The sequence below is a fragment of the Heterocephalus glaber genome, unplaced genomic scaffold, assembly GCF_053883595.1.
Source record: "Heterocephalus glaber isolate CG9 unplaced genomic scaffold, H.glaber_assembly_v1.0 deba00001140, whole genome shotgun sequence".
Classification (NCBI taxonomy): domain Eukaryota; kingdom Metazoa; phylum Chordata; class Mammalia; order Rodentia; family Bathyergidae; genus Heterocephalus; species Heterocephalus glaber.
This window is the reverse complement of record NW_028258200.1, coordinates 2,423,809-2,446,301: the sequence shown is the minus strand read 5'-3', so window position 1 is coordinate 2,446,301 and position 22,493 is coordinate 2,423,809. Positions and strand designations below refer to the sequence as shown.

The 22,493-nt window shown below is 44.3% G+C and overlaps 1 protein-coding gene across 1 annotated transcript; it reads left to right on the top strand.

Moving 5' to 3' along the window:
- Positions 1-976: 976 nt before the first annotated feature.
- Hykk (hydroxylysine kinase) lies at positions 977-22,062 on the top strand. The gene is made up of 6 exons (XM_004872094.4): positions 977-1,156; positions 1,931-1,999; positions 5,710-6,060; positions 7,774-7,913; positions 14,769-14,952; positions 19,327-22,062. The coding sequence occupies exons 3-6, from the start codon at positions 5,715-5,717 to the stop codon at positions 19,785-19,787; spliced, it is 1,131 nt and encodes a 376-aa protein (XP_004872151.2). The 5' UTR covers positions 977-1,156; positions 1,931-1,999; positions 5,710-5,714; the 3' UTR covers positions 19,788-22,062.
- The last annotated feature ends 431 nt before the right edge of the window (positions 22,063-22,493 follow it).

The following is a 22,493-nucleotide window of genomic DNA, read 5'->3' as shown; positions in this document are numbered from 1 at the left end:
GAGGTACTAGTAATGTCCCCTTCCCCTGTTTCCTACACCTTGTGACTTAAAATGACACAAGATGACATCCAGAAATTTCTCATCAAATAAATTATCTAAATGTTCAGATGTCACATAGTTCCCAGTGTTACTGCCATATAAATCCATGGTTCTCATCTTTTATGACTACCTGCTCCTTTTCCACTCTAGGGTTAATTAGAAGGGAAATCAGTGTGGACGTTTTTAATAGGAGATAGGATAGCCTAGCAACAAGAAATGAAGTTCACTCATGGGTTGTTCCAACAGCTACTTAAGATTTGTGGAATCAGTTTAGTGTTGAAAAGATTAAAAGCAAGATCCTTTGTACAAATAACATCTTAATTGGTAAGGAGAGCCTTTGAACATTAAAGAGAGACCAACTACAAGCGCCTCGCCGAGCCTCCTGGCCAAGGTCTGGTGAAGGCTCTGTATTTTCCAGGCTTCCGTCAGTGCGGAGTGCGCAGGCCTCTATAGAGAAGACTGGTTCCAACAATGCAGCACCTGGGAGAGGCGATGGCTAGGCCGATTCACGACCTCCCATCGCAGCCTCTGCCGATCCTGGGGCCGGGAGAAGCTCACGTCTACCTATGACCACCTTTTCAAAAAGGACCTCTTAACATACGTGCTTCCAGCAAGTGGGGGAGGACAGTAAGGAAAGAAAACGCGCCCTTTGGACCCGATCACTTGGACGGACTCCTGATGAATGGTCCAAGCTACTTCCCCAACCACGTGGGCGGGGCGGAACTGAGAGGTACCTAACTCCTGCCGAATGGCTACTCATTGATAGGCAGGGCCTTGGTCAGCCAATCAGAAACAAGAGCTCCAGTTATGTAAGGTTGGTGGATTTTAGACTGGGGAGCTGGACGACAGAAGGCGGGGCCGGGATTGCAGAAAGCCAATCAATCACAATCCCGATCTCTAATTTCCTGTTTGGAGACCCTGGAGCAGGCAAAGTCTTGTGTGCCTCGCCAAGCCACGCCTTCCAGTACTCTGCGCTGACTGGGCGGCGAGAAATGAGGGGACCCAATCAGAAATTGGACACGCGGGGCTCGCTGGAACGTCAGACAGCTCTAGCAGCTCGCAGTCCACTTCCCTGGTGCTTGGGAGCGGGGACGCTGGCCAGACGTGGGATCGTACGGTGAGCAGAGCAGGGAGCTGAGGCCCGAGTGGCGATCTGGGACGGGGAGCCTGGCCGCGATCCTGTGGTCCTCACCAGGGTGGCCGCGATCGGGATGCGCGGTCACCTCCCCTGTCCTAACCCAGGCTGAGATTCCAGGAGAACCCAGGGCGCCACGCCCAAGCCCCGCGTGGAGAGTGGCAGAGGGAAGTGCCCGGTGGGAACCATTTCTGAGCCTCCCTTGACTTCATCAGTATCATAACTATGAACCTGACCTGTGTGCCCTCCTCCTTCCTACCCCCTTATTTTCCTGCGCTTTGGGTCAGCAACCCCTTGGAATCCTGCTGGCCCACCGCTTTTTATTCTTCATTCAACACCAAAACCCAGGTGCATTATTGTCTGGAAACGACTGAGTCCGGGTTCCCTGCTTTATTTACTGTAGAGTAAAAGCGAATCTGGCTCGGTGTTTAATATTCTGGCTGGGTGGTTCGTGGGCTTAGTGACCCTCTGGAGGGAAAAAGAAGAATCAAGACTAACTCCTATTTCTTGTCTGGAGTAAACGTGTGCAAAGTCCAAAGTTTTAAGGACCAGCCTCCTGTTTCTGGGACGAAGATTGTGAGATTCTGGTACAGACTTTGAGGTTTCCTGAAAGTTTTTTCTCCACGTGCTAAGTAAAGTAAAGATCAACCGTCCCATCAGACTTGCATCCCCTCCTCCCTCACCACATGCAAGACAGCTTTGGTGAAGGAAACATCTGTGGCAAACATTTCTTTCTGTATGTTTGTTTACTTTCAGGAGCGGTCAGAATCTGTGCCATTCATTCCAAGATTTGGAGTCCTTTGTACACGAAGAAAAAAGGCAAACGTAAGGTCAAAGAGAAAGAACTTCAGCTGTGTAGAATTTTAGAGTTAAAGGACGTTTGGGGATGATGCAGTCCAGCTCTTGCCAGAGGAAATGGGGCAAGTCTGGAGTTTCAAAGGTCAGGTGGCAGAGCTGGGGCTAAATTATGACTTCTTAGTGCACCAGCCCTGCCAGCAACGGTTCACACTGCTTTAGAACTCAGAGTTCTTCAGAGAGATCCCTGAAGCTCCCTTCACAGATATATCTAGGAGCATTTTCTGGACAGCAGAGAGTTGATCTTCCCCAACTGCTTGTAAGGTTCCTTTCAGCATTAAGAACTTATAATTCATATCAAGTCCAGAGTTGCTCTGACATCCTTAACACTTTGGAAATTGAAAAATTACTCCAGGATTTCACTTTGTAGTTAACACTGCAGCTCCTATTACACTCCGAATCCAGCCTAAAAGTCTTAAGCCCAGAGAAAGAGTGCAGCAGGATATGTTGGTTCACAAAAGTTTCAGGTGCAAAAGGTATTTTGAAATCCCATGTAGGCTTTGTTATAATGTCTTTAGTGAACAAAATCTGAACAGCTTAATTTCTTTCTGACAGGAAATCTTGTGGTTGGAAAGTAAATAAAAGAAGTGATCGGCAGGTGTGCAGTGGCTGGGGCAGGGACACCTGCTGGTGTCTTAAGGGCTGTGTGTAGCTAGTGGTAGGAGAGAGGCTTTGGGTGGGTGGATGAAGAAAGGCCTTGAAGAGCAGTGACATGGGAGGCTTTTACCCTTATTGTCACTCAAGTCGTCAGGCTGTGTAGTCTTGAGGCTGAGGCAGGGAGAAGAGCCCAGACACCTCCCAGAGTTTCCTCCCCTTCCCTCAGCGGAGTAGGGTGGCCTTCACCATGACAGGGCTGGGGTGCCTGGACATGAGCAGCCTGGCTGTGATGTGTGAGCTCTGAGACATTCTGAGCATTCTGAGACCTCCCCTCCTTGTTCTGGCTTGTCTCTCACTAGGGCTTTTTTTTTTTTAAGGTAAAACATACATTCAATGAGATGGACATATCTTACATTCATTTCAGTTTTAAGCTAAGTTTTGGCAAATGTATGCACCCGTGCAATGAAAGCCTCATCAAGATACAGGGCTAGGGGTGTGACAGGGGTAGAGCTCTTGCCTCACAGGCGTGGTTCGACCTCCAGGACTGCCAAAGATCATAAGATATAGAACTCTTTCCTCTCAAAAAGTTCCCTCCACTTGGGGGGCTGAGGCAAGAGGATTACAAGCTGGAAAAAAAAAAGTTCCCTCTTGCTGCCTTCCTGTCAGAAGCAACAGCTTGCTTGCTTTTTTTCCTTTCTGTGGCAGTGAGGGTTGAACCTAGAGTATGCTGAGCTACATTCCTCAGTCCTTCGATTTTTTGTTTGTTTTAGCTTTTTGTTTTTATTTTTGGGTTTTGGTTTGGTTTGGCTTGGGTTTTTGAAACAGAGTCTCATTGTGTAGTTCAGGCTGGCCTGGGCTTGAACTCACTATGTATCCCAAACTGGCCTCGAACTCGCAGTGATCCTCCTGCCTCAGCCTCCTGAGTGCTGGGATTGCAGGTATGTACCATCAAGCCCAGCCCATTTACTTTTTATTTTGATACAGGGTCTTGCTAAATTGCTAGGCTGCCCAAGCTGGCCTAGAATTTCTGATCCTTCTACCTGAGCCTGCCAAGTGCTGGGATTACAGGTGTGCACCACTGCACCCCACTAAGATTTTTTAGGGGGTTGGCACTAGGGATTGGACCCAGGACCGTCACACTGAGGTACATCCTCAACCCATTTTTAGTTCTTATTATGAGACAGGGTCTCACTAAGTTTCTAAGTTGCTCAGGCTGGGCTCCAACTTGCAATCTTCCTGCCTCAGCCCCCAGAATGCTGGGATTCCAGGCGTGCACCACCATGCCTGGCCAAGATTTGTTTGATGTAACACTTCATCCAGCTAGGTGCAGGGCATATACCTGTTATCCCAGCACTTGGGAGGCTGAGGCTGGATTGTGAGTTCAAGGCCAGCCTGAGCCACATAGCAAGACCCTGTCTCAAAAAACAAGCAAAAAAACCCTGCATCCCCTGAACAACAATCAAAATCATACCCTAAAAGACAACAGACCCCCAGATGTTTATCAATCATTTACAACTTAGTATGAAGGAAGAATTGAAAGAAAACAGTTTTTGGGGAAAGAAGAAGGTAAAATTGTAAAAACCTTAGAGATTTGGTTCCTGAAGGATGCTCAGCCCTACATTGCTCAGGAAATGGGCCAGGTGTGTGGAGCCCAGAGTGTAGCTCCCAAGGGGGAGAAAGCAGTCTTCCCTCCCCACCTCTTCCAACAGACGCAAAAGCCCAGTTGAAACCCATCTTCTAAGACATTTTCCTTCGGCTGACATCATTCTGCCCTCTTCACCATCTACCATAGTTTTGGCAGATATTAAATTTGTAGGTTGCAAACTCAGATATAACTTTAGTTTTTCAAACTGGCAGTAGATTTTATTTTAAGCTCCCATTCCTCTTTGCAGTAGAAAATATATTCTTTATAGTTTAAGGTAAGTCCAGTCACTTCAGTGTGAATCCAGTCATTCCAGGTTTGTACTTAGTTAATTGAAGATTTTCTTTGGCATTCCATCAGTTTATGACCTACTGCTTTGTAATGTGTTCTGAGTTCTTCCTTTTATTTTTTATTGATTGATTTTTAAAAATTGAAGCCCTTTTTATTTTTTATTTTGAGACAGGGTTTTGCTAAGTTGCTAAATTGCCCAGTCGTGACTCACCCTTGGCCATCTTCCTGCCTCGGCCTCCCAGAATATTGGGATGACAGGTGTGCACCGCCACACCCAGCTTCTTTAAATGTTTTTTGTTGTTTAGGATGTCTGTGGGTGTGAGTGAACTTTTCAACTGTTGTAGAACATAGAGCCTTACACAACACTCTGTACATCATCCACATCTTTATTTTTGAAGTAGCTGGATGTGATCCATATAATTTAACAAAATTCGCTAGAAAAGATTGCCACATTTAAAATTGTCTTTTTAACCCAAGACTGGTGGTAAGACAGTGAAAAGGACTTAACCATGGCTTAGGAGACCCAGCTGCAGAGCTGGGTCTTGCTGTAACTTACAAGGGGACTTTGGTCACTTAATCTGAACTTCTCTGTAAATGTGGAGGGGAGGGCAGGATTTGATTCGGTGACCCCACGGTGCTTTCCTGGTCTGTGCTTTCTCCCAGGACTGGACCTTCAGTTTGGGAGATAGGTTTTAAGATGATTCATGGTACAAGGATTTTTAGTCCCCTGCTAAAATAGCTACTTTTTTTTTTTTTTTCGGTAGATAGTGTTGGGGTGGAACCCAGGCTTTCCTGCATCCTGGAGAAGCGCTCAGCCCCAAGATCTCTACTCCTGGCTCTAAAACTTTTTTTAGAAGTTGGGGATAAGTTTGAGACTATGTCGTCCAGGCTGGCCTTGAACTCACCTAAGTCTTGGCACTCCTCCTGCCTCAGCCTTCCAAGTGCTGGGATTACAGGCATGCACCACCATAACCAGCATGGTCCTAAAACTTCTTAATCTCTTTCACTGATATGATTTTTTTAGCTTTATAAGTAAAAATAATCAAAAGAAATATAGAACCAATGTAGAGCAACATTCTTGGGATGTCTGTAGAAAACACTGAAGTAATCTCCTCCCTCTGTGTCCCCTTTCTGGGTGTTTGTTACTCAGACACAATGGAGAATGGAGCCAATCAGCAAACACAGGCCCCGGCCAAACCTGCTTTCACTGATGCCCAAGCCTCCGCATTGGTAGAATCAATATTTGGGTTAAAAGTGTCAAAGATCCAGCCACTTCCGAGCTATGATGACCAAAACTTTCATGTTCACATCTCAAGAACCAAAGACACTACAGATGGCCCTGCTGAATATGTCCTCAAAATAAGCAACACTGAGACCAGCAAAAACCCAAACCTGATTGAAGCACAAAATCTCGTCATCATGTTTCTGAAGGCAGCTGGGTTTCCAACAGCATCCGTGTGTCACACTAAAGGGGACAACATGACCTCTCTGGTATCCGTAGGTGAGAGACGCCAATTCTCACACATTCCTGCACCTGGGCTCCAGGTGGAAACACAGTGTTGAAAATGAACTCACAATTCCAAGTAGAGATGTATTATTTTCCCAGTGTTTGGGAAAAGCCACCAACTACCAATGTGAAGATTAGGTCCCTGGTTTGGAAGTAACTACAGCTGGCATCACATGTAACTTTTCTGCTTAGAAAGGCTCTGATGAGAAGAACATTTTTGTTCTCATTTAATCAGAAATACAATCCCCCCCTTTTTTTCGGTGCTGGGTATTGAACCCAAGGTTTCACATGCAGTGCACAACCACTGGGCCAAAGCCCAACCCCAGTTAAACATTTCCATTCATCATAACAGCTGTAGATTCTGGTCCTGAAGTATAGGAGAAAGAACGAATACAACACCAGACACGAGGAATTGTAGATCTAGTTCTGTCATTACCTTGGGCACCCACTTAATTCCCAAGGCTCAGTCCTCATCTGTGGGGTTTGGTCCCCTATAAGCTCTCAATGAATAATGCTAAGATGTGCCTAATTCAGCAAGCAGCAGCATGAAATGCATTTCTGGGAATTTTTGAAGTTTGTCGTGATTGTCTTTTTCTTCATTGTCCATCCATTCTTTTTTTGTTTTTTTGAAACAGGGTCTCAGTATGTATTTCAGGCTGGTCTTGAACTCACTATGTAGGCCAAGCTGGCCTTGAACTTGTGGCGATCCTCCTGCCTCAGCCTCCCAAGTGCTGGGATTATAGGCATGTGCCACCATGCCCAGCCTTTGTCCATCCATTCTTAATTTGCATGACTCCAAATAACTGAGGGCCAGCGTAGTCCCTGAGGAACAGGTGTTCTATGTTACAAACCCAGGTTGTTCCACAGTTTGCCCCTGGAGAACCCTGTGATTCTGGAACAGTCATTTATTTATTTAGGTTTCTTGAGACAGGGTCTTGCTATGTAGCTCAAGCTGACTCACTCACTCTGTAGCCCAGGCTGGCCTCAGACTCAAAATTCTCCTGCTTCCGCTCCTGAGTGCTGGGATGAAAGGTGGGCAGTATCATGCCCAGCTAGAACAGTCATTTCTTTTTTTGGGGTATCAGGGATCGAACTCTGACCTTGCACTTTTGAGGCAGGTGGCAGAACCACTGAGCTAAATCCCTGGCCCCTAGAACAGTCATTTCTTTATAAGCAAAGACTTATGAAAGACTATGGGTTCTTTTTTCTACTGTAGTAGAAATTTTTGTACCACATTTTTCTACTGTAGTAAAATTTTTAGTACTACTAAATGCTACTAATGCTACTGTAGTGGCATTTTTCTACTGTAGTAGAAATCTCCCTATACAGCCTATGTTCGTCCACTATAAATGGCAATTCCAACGTTCTTGAGATTTGTTGCCTGCTTGTTGGTCAGCTCAGCCCTGCCTCATAGAATGCTACAGAGTAGTTTTTGATTAGCACATTTTTCTCCTATTCTGTATTTTGGTTGGTTGGTTTTGGGTTTTTTGGGGGTGTTTTTTGTACCGGGGATCGAACTCGGGACCTTGTACTTGCGAGGCAGGCAGCAGAACCACTGAGCTAAATCCCTGGCCCTCCTATTCAGTATTTAAAAAAAATAATTACCACAAAAGCAGAACAGTTTGTAGGTTGTTTTGTTTTGTTTCTTCTTCTTTTTTTCTTTTTAGAGAGTAGTTGAGAATATTGTATATCATTGCATCCATCTAGATAACAGCTCCAAAACCAGGAGCCACTTGGTGAGGCTTCTGACGTTCCTCCCTGGCAGACCTGTAGCCCAGACGCCCATCAGCCCCCAGCTCTTATACGAAATCGGGAGGCTGGCTGCCAAGTTGGATAAGACACTCGAGGTAAGAGTTGGGGTTTTATATTGTTTGTAAGGGATTTTTGTTCATCCTATTTTTAAAGTAAACTCAGGATTAGGTTCTCTTCTTACACATTGTGTTTCCTAACATAGGTGGAGAAGGAAATGGGGGTTCTAGGAGTATAGGTTTTGGGACAACAAGGCTCTTGTCCCAGTGTGCTGTTAAATAAGTTGGCAAGATTACCTATGTTTGGGGGCTGGGGATTTAGCTCAGCAGCACCTCGCCTGACTCGAAAGCCCAAGGTCCTGAGTTCGATCCTCAATACCAAAAAAAATAAAAAAGAGAAAAGATTACCTATGTTTTTAGAAATTCATGATCTTTTACTCATCACAGAAAAATAGTCTCTACTCACAAATTGGAACCTGAAGTTTTCGTCCAGCTGTGGCACAGTCTGCAGGAGCCCTGTGTGAGGCAGTAGCTCAGTTGCAAACAGATTAGCAGGGCTGAGAATGTAGCTCAGCGGTGGCCTTGGCAGGCACAGGGCCCTGGCTTCGATCTCCTGTGCAGAAAAAAAGAAGAAGGAGAAGAAGACTTGTGTTAATGATATTTTTGTCCCATATAAACAATATATTTGCCCAGTACTTTTCAGACCTAACCCCATAACAGCTTCATTTATTCAATAAACATCCATTAGGTTCTGGTTGTCTGTGACTATTTTAAAAACCATCCCCAAACTTACTGATTCAAAACAGTAGTGATTTATTTCTTGTGGCTCTGAGGGTTGGCTGTGCTGCTCTTCTCCTCCGTGTGATTAGGAGCCCAAGTGTGGCTGGATCTCACTAGAGCCCACGGGCACGTCCGCTCTCCATACAGCCCCTCTGTCCATGGGGTCTCATCCTTTAGTCCTGAACACCCTTGCAAGATGGCTCCTGGCTTCCCAGGAACCAGGTTCCTAGAGGACATGACTCATAGACACATCCTTGGCAGGCCTCTGCTTGAATCATGCTGGGAAATTCCCCATTGGCCAGTGCAGGTGACAGGGCTAATCTAAGGTCAACTGGAGCAGCCACACAGGGTGCGAGCCAGCATGGTCCACAGAGGCTGGCACAGCCACAGCCCAGCACACATGGTCCTGGCATCACTGTTTCATGTCGGTGCCTCCTGTTGAGTGTGCCCCATAAGGAGCAGTAGCTTCTTGAAATAGTGTGTGTTTCCTTTATGCATCCGTTATCCTCAGCATCTGGCAGTGTCAAATACGCACAGAAGAGGGCTTTGTGAAGAAAGTCACATCTCAGGGGTTACTGAGTTAGGAGTGCAGTAGGCAGACAGAAAAGGAGGAAAGGCCTCACTGCTGCAGGGAAAAGCACACGGAAATCATGGCAGCGCCACTTCCGTGTTCCAGAGCCTCTGGATAACTCCCTGTGGCTGAAGTGTGGGGACTGTGATTGAGAGAAGCAGGGATCAAGTTGAAGATGTAAGGTGGAGTCAGATTATAAAATCCAGGTCACATGTGACAGGAGTTTGGACCTGTTTCAGAGAGAGTGTGAGGCGTGGAAGGTTCCTCAGGGGACAACACTTCCTGACTATATCACTCGGCCCAAGAGGGCAGATGGCTGTGCAGGAGTGAGACTGGACATAGGAATGAATATGCCCAGGAAGGTAACACAGCAATCTCAGGAAAGTGGATTGAGGGCTTGAGCCACGCAGAGTTTAGGAGACAGCACCAATCAGCTTTGGTGACTGATTCAGTATTAAGTTTAGGAGAGAGGAAGGGGTTGAGCAGGACATGGGTTCTGAGTAGGCCTGCTGGTCCCCAGGAGCCTCCAAGTCATGGGAGGAGGAACTGCGATGACAGGAAGGGGAGCTCAGAGAGAGGGTGCGGAAGAGGCTGAGCTCTGTGGAAGCTGAGCCTCACATCCCACAAGGAAGCAACTCTGCTCCTCCATCCCCTCACTGGCACCTTCTGCAGTCCACCCACCTGCCTCTACCCTGATCTGTCCAGTTTCTTTTCCGTCTGACTGGAGCTTTAGAGACAGGAGGAAGGTAGGGACCCTGCCAGGAGTTAGGGAAGAGATGAAGCAGGTTGTTAGCAAATTTTCACAGAGTGCTGGTTACACATTGACTTGAGACAATAACAACTTACTTCCCATGGTGCTGGGGGTTGGCCAGGCAGCTTTCTCTTCATAGTATAGCTGGGGAACTGTAAATGAGACTTTGGAGATTTCTCATTCTCTGTACCCAAAGAGACTTCATATTGATTGTCACCTATTAGGGGATGCCTGACTTCCTGATTGAGAGAACACTATAGGATGAAAGAATGATAGACAAAGAATAAAGAACAAACAATTGTTTATTACTGGGGGGCTGGGCTCTGATCTTAGCTCTTCCTAACTAAGACCACAAGCTCTGGGTTTGTCAGTATTTATTGATTACAAAACATAGCAGGGCATGTAAAGGCAGATGTAAGGAACAGCAGGACTAAAGCACTAATGTGCCAGGCTTGGAAAAGGGAGGAATGATGCATTCTTGCTAAGGACAGGTCATAGTTAATAAGCCACTTGTGCTATCTAGCAGGTCATAGTTAACAAGCCACCTGTGTTATCTTTAGCTAATGTTTGGTCTGGGAGAATGGCTGTACAAGAGTCATAAATCCCCAGCTGAAGTGTCATCTGGCTATTATAGATGTCACAATATCATCAGTCACTGAGATCTGAACTGTGACTACTATTGCCATAGGGAATTCTGTCTCCAAATGTTAGCCAGAGGGTCTTCTAGCAAGTCACTTAGGCCTTGGATTGACTCATAATTTTAATCACTAGCCAAATTATAAGTAAATTCAATAATATTTTAAATCCTGCCCAGCGCAGTTTCAAGCTGGTCTCCTGCAGTCTCCTGGGTGTAAGAAAATAAAATTTTTAAAAAAAGATTTGCTACGTTGCAGTCTTTTTTTGAAGTGTGTTTCTTATAGGAAGTATACATTTGAATCTTGCTTTTTTATAGTCTGACAGTCTTTGCCCCTTACTCGGGATGTTCAGACCTTTTATGTTTAATGTGATTATTGATATGGTTAGGTTTAACTCTTGTCTTGCTGGTTTCCATTTATCTTATCTTCTCTAACACTGAGCTACATCCCTATCCTTTTTTTTTTGGTACCAGGGATCAAACTCAGGTCCTTGCGCTTGCGCAGCAGGTGGCAAAAACCACTGAGCTAAATCCCCAGCCCTTATCCTTTTTTATTTTTCATTTTGAGGCAAAGTCCTATTAAGTTGTCCTAGCTGTCTTTAAACTCAACCTCCTGATTACAGGTGTGCACCAGCTAGCTTGAGGACCTTTTATCATTCCATGTCTTTCATGGGCTCAACTCATTATTTTATTATTTTAGTGACTTATTTAGGGTTTATAGAATATATATTATGAGTCTTCTGAGTTATATGATATTCATGTATAATATGAAATGTGATGAAAAACTATGGTGAATGTTTACATTTTTAAAAAATTTATTACAATCAAAGATATATTGCCATTAATTCCCCTCATTATCCTTCCCCTCACTTTGAACACACCGATCCCATCATTTGTTCTTGCCACTTTCTAAAGCAGTTCTGGAAGTCCTCTTTCCTGAGTGTCTTTATTTGCATTGTTATGGCTGCCTCAATGTCCTGAATTGTAATTTTGACTTTGATGGTGCCAGATCTGGTGAACAAGGTAGATGAGGACACAGTATTACATTTTTATGAGCCTGCTTTTCCCCTTTCCATTTGATGGCATGCAGCAACAGCATTCACCAAAAATTTTTATCACATCTCATAAAAACATAAAAGAGTACTTCCAGAATTGCCTCAGGAATTGGCAAGAATGATGGGATAAATGTATTTGAGATGAAGGGGATTAAAGGCAATGTATCTTTTAATGTAATAAATATTTTTATTTAAACATACATCGTATTTTTTTTATCTGCCCTTATATATGACCCTGACAGTAGCGTACTTCTGTGTCTTCCTTCCTGGCCTTTATGCTATTGTTGTCATACATTTTACTTATAAGCCCCATAATACATGGGATGTAGTGGCACATGCCTGTGATCTCAGCACTCAGGAGGCTGAGGCAGGAGGATTGTAGCACACGCTAGGCTAGCGTGGGCTACATAACAAGAAGACCTTGTGTGAATAAATAAATAACAGTCTCATAATATGCCATTTTTATTTTTATTTAGACTTTAAATTATCTCCAAAGAAAGTCATTTAATAAGGAGGAATGATATGTTCACCCATGTAGCTACTTCCCAGTGCCCTTCATCCTTTGACTTGGCTTTTTTCTAGTTCCATATGAATTTTAGGACTTCTTTATTTCTGTAGAGAATGCCACTGGGACTTTGACAGGGCTTGCACTGACTCCTTTATTGCTAATGTCTCATTCACATGCCTGCTGCCCCTGAAGTCTCGGCTTATCTTGCTGGACCCGAAATGGCAAATGTAGTTTCTGAGGGAGACAGAACTGCATCATTGCTGACAAGAGTTCTACAGTATGCTTAGCCACCTGCTCCCTTGCATTGCAAGTTACTGTTGTCTTGCAGGGAACGGGAAGTCTTTCAGGGAACACAGAAGAGCCTCTTCACTTGGTCCCGCAGTGCATTTCATCCTACTTTACCACCACGCCTCATCCCCTTGCCACCCTCTCTTCAGCCTTAGCAAGGCACAGGTGCTTAGTCTTCCTGGAAGCATGGGAGCTGCAGCATCTGTGGACTCACTGTATCACGCAAGTGCAGGTGTCAGCCCTGCAGGTGGCAGAGACTGGGACTGTTCTGCTAGGTTGCAGCTGGCAGACCTGGGCATCCAGAGTAGGCAGGAGCCATGGGGTTCCAGGGATCAGAATGGAGGCATTCACAAGTCAAGGTGCCAGGTACTTGCTGGAGGGAAGTAGTTGTCCCTTGGTCCACAGATGGGCTGGAAGTCAGTCTCAGGAAGTCACTGAGGATGAGAGAGAAGGAAACAAAGGGCGGGCTTATGAGTGTGGTGTGGTCAGAGCTTGGCCCTGGGGGAAGCAGGGTGCTTGGAGCAGAACTGGGGTGGGGAGAGCACGAGGAGGATGAGGAGGCAGCTGGTGTTGGTTTTCAGTAAGAGCATTGGTGACTCTGTCAGGAATTCAGGCTGGTGTGAAAGGAGCCCAAGGAAAGAAAGGCCAGAGAGGTCAGGTGGATCCATCACATTCATCGAGTACCTACACAAAACGTTAGGTCTTCATTTCCTGGCAGAGTTATTCTACAAGTGACAGATGTCTTGCTGTAACCACTAAGGAGGCTGAGACCCAAGCCATTCGCAGCCTGCATTTGGGTGGCCTGATTGTTCGAACCCAGATCTGTCTGACTGAGTCCTGAGTTCCTACCACTACTGCTTGTCTGAGTGGAGAAGCTCTCCTCGGGGCATGGGACAAGAATGTCACCATGCAGGAGTCCCCAAGGCCTCTCCACTGGAAACCCAACACCGTGTTCTATTTTACCTTTGTTTAAAAATAAGAGCAGCAAAGGGCCGGGGACTTAGCTCAGTGGTTTTGCCACCTGCTATGCAAGCACAAAGACCCGAGTTCAATCCTCGGTACCAAAAACTAAAATAAAATAAAATAAAAAAATAAGAGCAGCAGGGCAGGGTGGTACACACCTGTATTTCCAGCACTGGAGAAGCTGAGGCAGGAGGATCACTGCTAGTTCAAGGCCAGCCTGGGCTACATAGTGAGAGCCTGTCTCAAAAATAAAAATAACAGCAACATATATACATGGTAAAAATTTCAAAAAGTACTAAATTGTATAAAATAAAAATGTTCTTCCCCCATCATTTCTCTCTTCCTATTCACAATCCCACTCCCTGAAAGTCACTGCCCCACCACCAGCAGTGTTCGAGGTTCTAACTCTGCAGAGTATTTTTGTGATCCCCTGTAGCATCTAACACACCAGATGGTAAGGTGATTGAAAATTGTTCTATGAGGAACATGAGAAGGAACTCAAAGACTCTGAGGGGGTAGAAGTGCTGACTTTGAAGATTGGGAACCTGGGCATGGTGGCACATGCCTATAATCCCAGCATTCAGGAGGCTGAGGCAGAAGGATGGCTGCAAATTCAAGGCCAGTCTGGGCTACATAGTGAGTTGAAGACCAGCCTGAACCACGTAGCCAGACCCTGCTCAAAAAACCAAACCAAACTAAACAAAAAGACCTGGAGGACAGTCATGTGGGAGGAGTGCTGCTCCCAGTCCAGTTGGTCCAGAGTCAGCCATAGCAGTCAGAGCCAGTGGTATGGATGGTGTTAAAGAGGCAGGTTTTAGCTCAGCAAAAGGAAGGACACAGTTAGAGCCATTTGACTAAGGGGAAAAGCACCTCCCCTGGGCAGGATTCTTCTCATAAATGAGGCTGACAGAGTACCAGAGAAAGGGCTGGAATTTTAAATGGAGTAGTCAGGAAGTTCTCTCCCAGAAGGTGCTTTTGTAAGTAGAGACCTGCTGCGAGGGAAGGAGGCAGGCACCATTATGCAGCATGAGGGGCAGCATCCGGGGACAGAGGCAGCAAAAGCAAAGGCCCAGGGCTCCTTGACCAGCAGGGAGGCCAGTGAGAAGGGGAGAAGAGCTCAGGGTGGGGATGAGGGGCCAGAGTGAGATCACAGGGTGAAAACAGAGCTCGAGAGGGGCCTCCACTCTCTCCTGTGAGCTCTGAGAAATGGACACACAGCAGTGAGGTGGGGCTGTGTAGCCCAACATGAGGTCCCATGTGAAGGTGAAGGGCGTGCACAGGGGTGTGGATGTGGATGGCACAGGTCAGTGCCCTCCCTCCACAGGACCCTGGAACAGGTTGTCCTGCAGCACCGATCGGGTCCCAGGCTGGTTCCTCCGAGGCTGACCCTTGCTTTTGCTTTAGACCTTCCATCATCCAAAGTTAGGGAGCCTTCGTCGGGACAACTTCATCTGGAATCTGAAAAACATTCCCCTTCTGGAGAAATACCTGGACGCTTTGGGCCAGAACCGAAACCGTGAGATTGCTGAACAAGTCATTCAGCTGTTCAAGGAGGAAGTGTTGACCAAGCTAAGTCAGTTTCGAGAATGTGAGTAATCCTCCAGTCAAATACATATTTTTCTTGATATTTAAGTTGTCAAATGTTACACCATCAGAAACATATGGGGGGACAACTTAGCTTTTTCAGATCTTGAAACTGTCATACTTACTACAATTCCTTTGTAACAAATAATATTTTTACTTTTCTCAAAATTGCTACATTTGAAGAAGCTGGGTATGGTGATGCAGGCCTGTAATCCGAGCACCTGGGAGGCTAAAGTAGGAGTTTGAGGCCAACCTGGGCTATATAGTGAGACACTGTCTCAAAAAGCAAAAAACAAAATAGCAACAAAATTGCTCCATTGGAAGATCCTTTAAAATTGACATGATTCAACCTCTCTCCTCTCTATTGAATTTGTATACTATCTATGTATGACTTACAAACGATAGCATTTTATATTTTTACAACTTTATTAATGATAGCACATTGTGTATTATCATTCATTCTGCTGCTTTTTTTATTCGACATGTTTTTCAGGTTTACCCGTATTAATATATGTAGTTCTAGTTTATTTAGCTTATTAGCTTTAATTGTGAATAGTGCCCCTCAGTATTATGAGTATGTCTTAACTTATTTGAGTGAACTATGCCTTTTTGTCCTTTCTGGTTAATGGCATTTTAGGTTGCTTTCCACTTTTTTCTGCCACATCAATGTGCTTTAGCACCTGCCTGGAACTGGCTCCTGACAGTGGGCAGCCTTTCCTCCAAAGAGACTGGAAGCGACCAGCCCGCTTGCCAGCAGTCAGCGCTGGTCAGGGGCAAGGCACCAAGGGCACCCTAGGGAGGCCAGGGTGGGCAGGATGAGCCTGTTCTGCTATTTGCCTATTTTGTGTAAACACAAGTAAGGGTGTAGCAGAAAAATTGAGGGTTTTTTTTTCCCTGAAAAATGTTTTTCCTGCAGTCTTTAGCTCATTAAAATGGTACCCACTATTCACCTAATTGATCTGGCAAAAAACATAGAGGTCATCAGCTCAGCTTGGTTTTCTCTCGCACCTGACATCCTACCAAAGCCGATTCATTTTGCCTTGGAAGTCTACTCTCTTTCTACCCGCTCTTCCCACCTGCGAGCAAACCCTCAGCCCACACCACTGTCACCTCTAGGTAGGGCTGTGGGAGCCTCCTCCTGAGTGTGTGCTCAAGTAGGGGCTCTCTCCCTCTCTCTCCCTCTGTCTCCCTCTCCCTCTCTCCCTCTCTGCCTCTCTCTGCCTCTCTCCCAATGTTACATTTGTGAGATTATCCAAGTTGTATGTAGCTATAGTTTAACTTTTTTTTACTATAGCATGTAGGGGACAGGGGAAGGGGACGTTACCAGAACCTCTGCAGTTAGTCCTGGTCTCCTGCGAGCCACGGCAGCACACGGCGAATTACAGGAAAGGTAGAAAAATGAGACCGAGAAGAAGCTGAGCTTTGGGTCTGATCAGTGCTGCTCTGGGCAGCAAAGACAAAAGCCCCCAGCTTACCACACCTTTTATTCAGTACATCGGGAGAAACAAATGTAACAAATGACTTGCAGAGAGTTCAATAGTTCACATTGGGATAAACAAGGTGTAACGGAAGGCTTGCAGAGAGTTCAGTACATCTCCGGCAAACAAGATGTTAATCAGTCCAAGAACAATGAGGAACTGAGCAGATGTTTGTTCTCCCAGGATGTTTCTTGTCCTGGAGAATCACAGCATCACTGGATCCCTGAAGTCTCAGTTGTGACCGGAGGCCAAACTGGAGTTATTCTGTAGCTGGGCTGTAGGCAAGAGGACTAGGCTAACCAAATGATTTATCCCTAGAATTATGTAGCATTGCTCCCAACAATAGCATATCTTATTCATAAATATACTGTACATTATTCTTTTTAAAATTTTTCTGAGTCCACTTTTGCGGTGCATACGATCCCATTCACTGTGAAGAGTCTGTGCGTGTACGTAACACATCTCAATTCTTTCTACAGCCTCTTCTCCTTACCTCCTGCCTCCCTCGTCTCTCAGTCCCCTTCCCTTTTGCAAAACATCTATCTTCTTGTTCCCTATTTTCCATCTTTTATTTTGCTCTTTACATTATTTATACTTTGGGTTTCTCTTATTTAAAAACCCCCATATGATATTTAAGCTTATGTGTCCACTTTATTTCATTAAACATTATGATCTCAAGGTGCATCCACTTTCCTACAAATAACTCGTTTATCCTTCTTTATGGCAGAGTAGTACTCCACTGTGTATAAATACCACATTTTCTGTATCTATTCATCTGTTGATGGACATATGAGCAACTTCCAACATTCAGCTATTATGAGTTGTGCTGTTATAAACATGAGTATAAACATTACCTTAAAAGATATTTGGAGTGTTTTTCACTTTTGGCTACTAAGAACAGTGGTGCTATGAGCATTTCTGAGTCCTAGTGTACGTGTTTATTAATTCTTTGGGTAGATACCTAGGATTGCTAGGTCATAGAACATGTTTGTGTCAACTTGACTGGGTAACAGTGTCGGACAGTTTTCAAAAGCAAATAAAGCTCTCATCCGCATTGCCACTACCAGGTGACCAGGTGTGCACCGCCTGTGGAATGCTTTTTTTTTTTTGAGTGAGGAGGAATTCTCTTGGGCCACAGATAAAATATATAAGGTGATGTGATATATATGATATATATATATATATATATATATATATATATATATATATATATGTAACTAAACTTCCTTTAAATTTTTTTTAAGATTTAAAAAGGGCAAAAAAGTAAAAGCAGGCCTCAGGAAGAGCATGCCTCCCTCAATATTGTCAGACTTAAAATTTTTGCCAGTGTGATTTGTGTGTAACAGCTTATCACTGTGGTTTTAAGTACATTTCCCTCATTTTTTGGCCATGTGAATATACCACATGAAATACCTATTTAATTTTTTTTGCCTATTTTTCTTTTTCTTTCTTTTTTTTTTTTTTTGGTACCGGAGATCGAACTCAGGACCTTGTGCTTGCGAGGCAGGCAGTGGAACCACTGAGCAAAATCCCCGGCCCTTGCCTGTTTTTCTATTAGAATTTTTTTCTCTTTGATTGGCAGAAGCTCTAAAAATATTCTATGTACTTTTTTTTTTGGTACTGGGTACCAGGGATCAAACTCGGGACCTTGTACTTGTGAGGCAGGGAGCAGAACCACTGAGCTAAATCCCCAGCCTAGAAATATTCTAGATGAGTCCTTTGTTCATTATATGTGTTGCAAATATATTTCCCATTCTCTGGCTTGTCTTTTTACTCTATTGTATTTTTTTTTTTTTGTACTGGGGATCGAACTCTGGACCTTCCACTTGCGAGGCAGGCAGCAGAACCACTGAGCTAAATTCCCGGCCCTCTATTGTATGTTTTGATGAAAAGTCCTTAATTTTATTGGTTTCAGGTATATTCATCTTTTACTTTATGGTTAATAAAGTGTATTGGGTAGAAAATTTTCCCTACTTTATGGTCAGGAAGGTATTCTCCTATGTTATCTTCTTAAAATTTTATAGTTTTTGCTTTTCACATTAGCTCTGGAATTTATTTTTATATACAGTGTATTATATGAATTTTTCTTATGGCTTAAACATTTTCCCAACACCATTTATTGAAAAGATTACCTTTTTCCTCTTTTTTTGTTGTGGTACTAGAGATTGAACCCAGGGCCTTTACACTGAGCTACATCTTCAACCCTTTCTTTTTTATTACTAAATTGCCCATGATGGTCTTGAACTTTCGCTCTCCCTTACTCAGCCTCCCAGAGTGGTGGGATTACAGGTATGCACCACACGCCCAGATTCCCCTCTGTTTTGCAGTACCACCTCTGTGGTAAATCAAACGTTTCTGTCCTGTTTTATTCTCCTGATTTGTTTGTCTATGTCTGCTTCCATATAATACTGCGTATCAGCTAGACTAGGTTATGGTGCAGTAACAAATAACTCTCAAATTATTGTGGGCCACAATAACAAAGGTTTCATTCTAACTCAAGCTGCATGTCTGTTATGGATTGGCAAGGCCATGGGTTCTATCCCCAGCACTGCTAAATAAATGAATAAATAAATAAACCACTTTGATTATGGATTGTCCATTGTATTTCTGTCAAATTTTGCTTTCTATAGTTTGAATCAATTGGGATACATCGCAGTTTCTGAAATGTGTAGTTTAAAATTTGTGAGTTTCAGCAATGTTCATGGCTGTGCTGCTCATTGTGTGGCATTACTTAAGCATGATCTACTCCATCCTAAATTACATGGGGGAAATCAGCCTTATATTTGGCCCTTTATCTCTGACTGCTCATCCAACTCTGAACGGCCTTGCCTAAGAAAGAGAAGTGGAGAGATAATGAGCTGGGATATTAGTAACTATTTCCACGGTTCTTCTGCTTTCAGGCATCAATCATGGCGATCTTAACGACTATAACATTTTAGTTCAGCCCAGCGAGTCAGCCTCTGGAGATGCTGTGTACCAAGTGTCTGGCGTTTTAGACTTTGGCGACATGAGCTATGGCTGCTATGTTTTTGAAGTGGCGATCACCATCATGTACATGATGATTGAGAGCAAGAACCCCCTGCAAGTCGGAGGCCACGTCCTGGCTGGGTTCGAAAGTGTCATCCCGCTGACCACTGTAGAGAGAGGTGCTTTGTTCCCACTCGTGTGCAGTCGTTTCTGTCAGTCGCTTGTCATGGCTGCCTACTCTTGCCAACTGCACCCAGACAACAGAGAGTATCTCATGATTACTGCAAAAACTGGGTGGAAACACTTACAGCAAATGCTTGACATGGGCCGGAAAGAGGTTGAGGGAATCTGGTTTGATATTGCCAGGTCCTATGAGGCTGGGGGCTCCATGTGACTGGGAAAGAGTTCACATTCACTAAGCAAATGCCATGGGGCCAAATCAAAGTTTGTGAGGGAGGTTCCTGCATAGAGAAAAAGGAATTAATGGAACAGATCTGTTCTGAATGTCGCAGAGCACATGAAACCTCTAAAGCAGTGATGGCAAACTTATGGCACACATAATGTGTTTTTCGTTTATGACAAAAGATGTTAATGTAAGAGTTGTTTTTTCTAATCTAAAACCTCAGTATTCAGGTTTAATTGCAGTGTTGGCACTTGGTGATACATAAGTGGGTCTTGGGTTGCAGTTTGGGCACTTGGTCTTTAAAAGGTTTGGCATCACTTTTCTAAGGTCTTCAAGAGATCGCAGGACCATTTTTTTTTTTTTTTGAGACAAGGTCTTGCCCTGTAATTCAGACTGCCTTGAACTCTCTGTGTAGCCCAAGCTGGCCTTGAATGCACAGCAATCCTCCTGTCTCAGCCTCCTGAGTGCTGGGACTATGGGCATGTGCCACCACGCCCAGCCTCAGGACCACTTTTGAATTTAAGAATTTAGTTCTCCGTGGGGGTACATGCCTTGGGAGTGAAATTCACATAGTGATACTGGATTCTGAATCAGATCATCTCTCAATATCTATCCCAGCTTTTCGATCAATGACTGTTTTAAACTTTGAAAGGAAAGTACACATGTATGTATATAAATAGATTCACATATTATAAATAATTGGACATAAATGCAGATTTGGCTAACATATCACCAATTCTATGAAATTGCTCTCTCCTTTCTAGACTCTCAGTGCATTCTTCCTTTTTCACGCCATTGCTCTGGGTACTGGATTATGCTTGTGCAGCCATCTAACCCAAGAGCTATGTGATCATGCGAGAGATAATGAAGAACTTACTTTTGTCTCCTCATCCCTTCTTCTCACACCTGTGGTAGTACCTTTCTTTACCAGAGAAAGGTCTTCAGATGTATGTATTTGCAAAATGAATGCAAGAAGAAAGGCTGGAGGAAACACAGATGATGTAATCATATGAGAAAAAAAGTTCAGCTCTTTAAGCGGGTGATTGAAACTGGAACTCCCAAAGTAGGTGCTGGAAGACAGGACAGCTGCAAGGAAGCACATGAAGACCTCCAATTAAGGTCACTAATTTACTCAGAGCCAGGGCTGCGATCAGATCTTCAGTGCAGCCCATGCTCCTCCGAACCACTGCAAAATCTTACTCAACTGACTTCCTCTGCTTCCATCCGCCCTCCACACACACAGACACACACACTTACACACATGTCAGGGGAACCAGTGAGATCACTCACACTTCTCAAATTTAAGGGATTGTGGTTTTTATCTAACTTGACCATAAAGAAAAACTACAGACCAGGAAAATGGACTGAAGTTTGGATTTCACTCTCAAATCAGTGTTCATTCTCCTTTGTAATGAATCCCTCTTGATTGTTGCTATGGTTTAGATCTAAACTGTCCCCCCAAAGCCTTGTGTGTGGAAGGTGATTGGATCATGGCGGTGCCTCATGCATCAGTGGATTCATTGATGAGTTCAGTAGCAGACTGTGTTGTCAGCAGGTGGAGCCTGGGTGGAGGTGGTCACTGGGGCAGGACTAGGGTGAGTACATTCTTGTCCCCAGCTCTCTTTCCTTCCTGGCTGCCAGGGGTTTAACAGCTTTCCTCCAGCAGGCCCTTCCACCATGGTATTTTTGTCTTGGAGCCAGCCAACCATAGACTGAAACTATAAGGCAAAATAAATCTCACTTTCTTTAAGTTGTGGATGTTGGGTATTTTGTCCCAGTGACAGAAAAGTAACTAAGACAATTACTCATGCTAACCTGGATTCCTTTCATTGAATTCCTGATACAAATATTGCTGATCACTACTTTAAGATTCATCTATCCTTCATTCCTTCCTTCCTTTTTGTTGATACTGGGGATTGAACCCAGGACCTTTGCACTGAGCTATATCCTCAGCCCTATATTCTTCTTTTATTTTGAAACAGGTTCTTCCTAAGTTGCCAGGGTGGGTTTGAACTTGTGATCTTCCTGCCTCCACCTCCCAGTATGCTGGGATTACAAGTGTGCACCCATTCCTGGCTCTATTTCAGCATACATGCTACATTGAATTGATATTTTACTGTTTGGGGTTTGTTCTAGCAGATCTTTAATCATCAGTTCCAGTTTCATAAATTCTTTCAGGAGCTACCTCCTGAGGGAAACCAAATCTGTCACTGCCTGTTCTTAAAACTGTGTCCATAAATACAATAAATACCTGTATTAGATCTAAGTTGCTCCTTGTGTGGTATTTTATTTCAGAGGTGGCTGGATCTAGATTGTGTGGTGCTGAGATTAAGGTTGCATGGCTACCAAATTAGTCACCGATTTGTTTGGCATAGTTCTGGGTAGGATTAAGGGTTCCCCATCCTGGCTGTGAATGCCATCTGCCCTAAGGGTGGGTAGCCTGGCTAAAAATATAAGGGACAAAAAGAGGGCTAGTGTGTCCCTTGTCCTTGCTGCTTGCTGCTTTTGGTGTACTCTGCCTGCCATGGGCGGTTTTTCCTCTGTGCTGCCCCTCTGCCATGTCACCCCCTGATTAGAACCAACCAATTATACACAGAAACCTCTATGAACTGTCAGCCAAAATAAACCTTTCCTCCTTGAAATTTATGTGTTGGGTATTTTTTCTCAGCGATGAGAAAATTAACAGAGACACAGTTA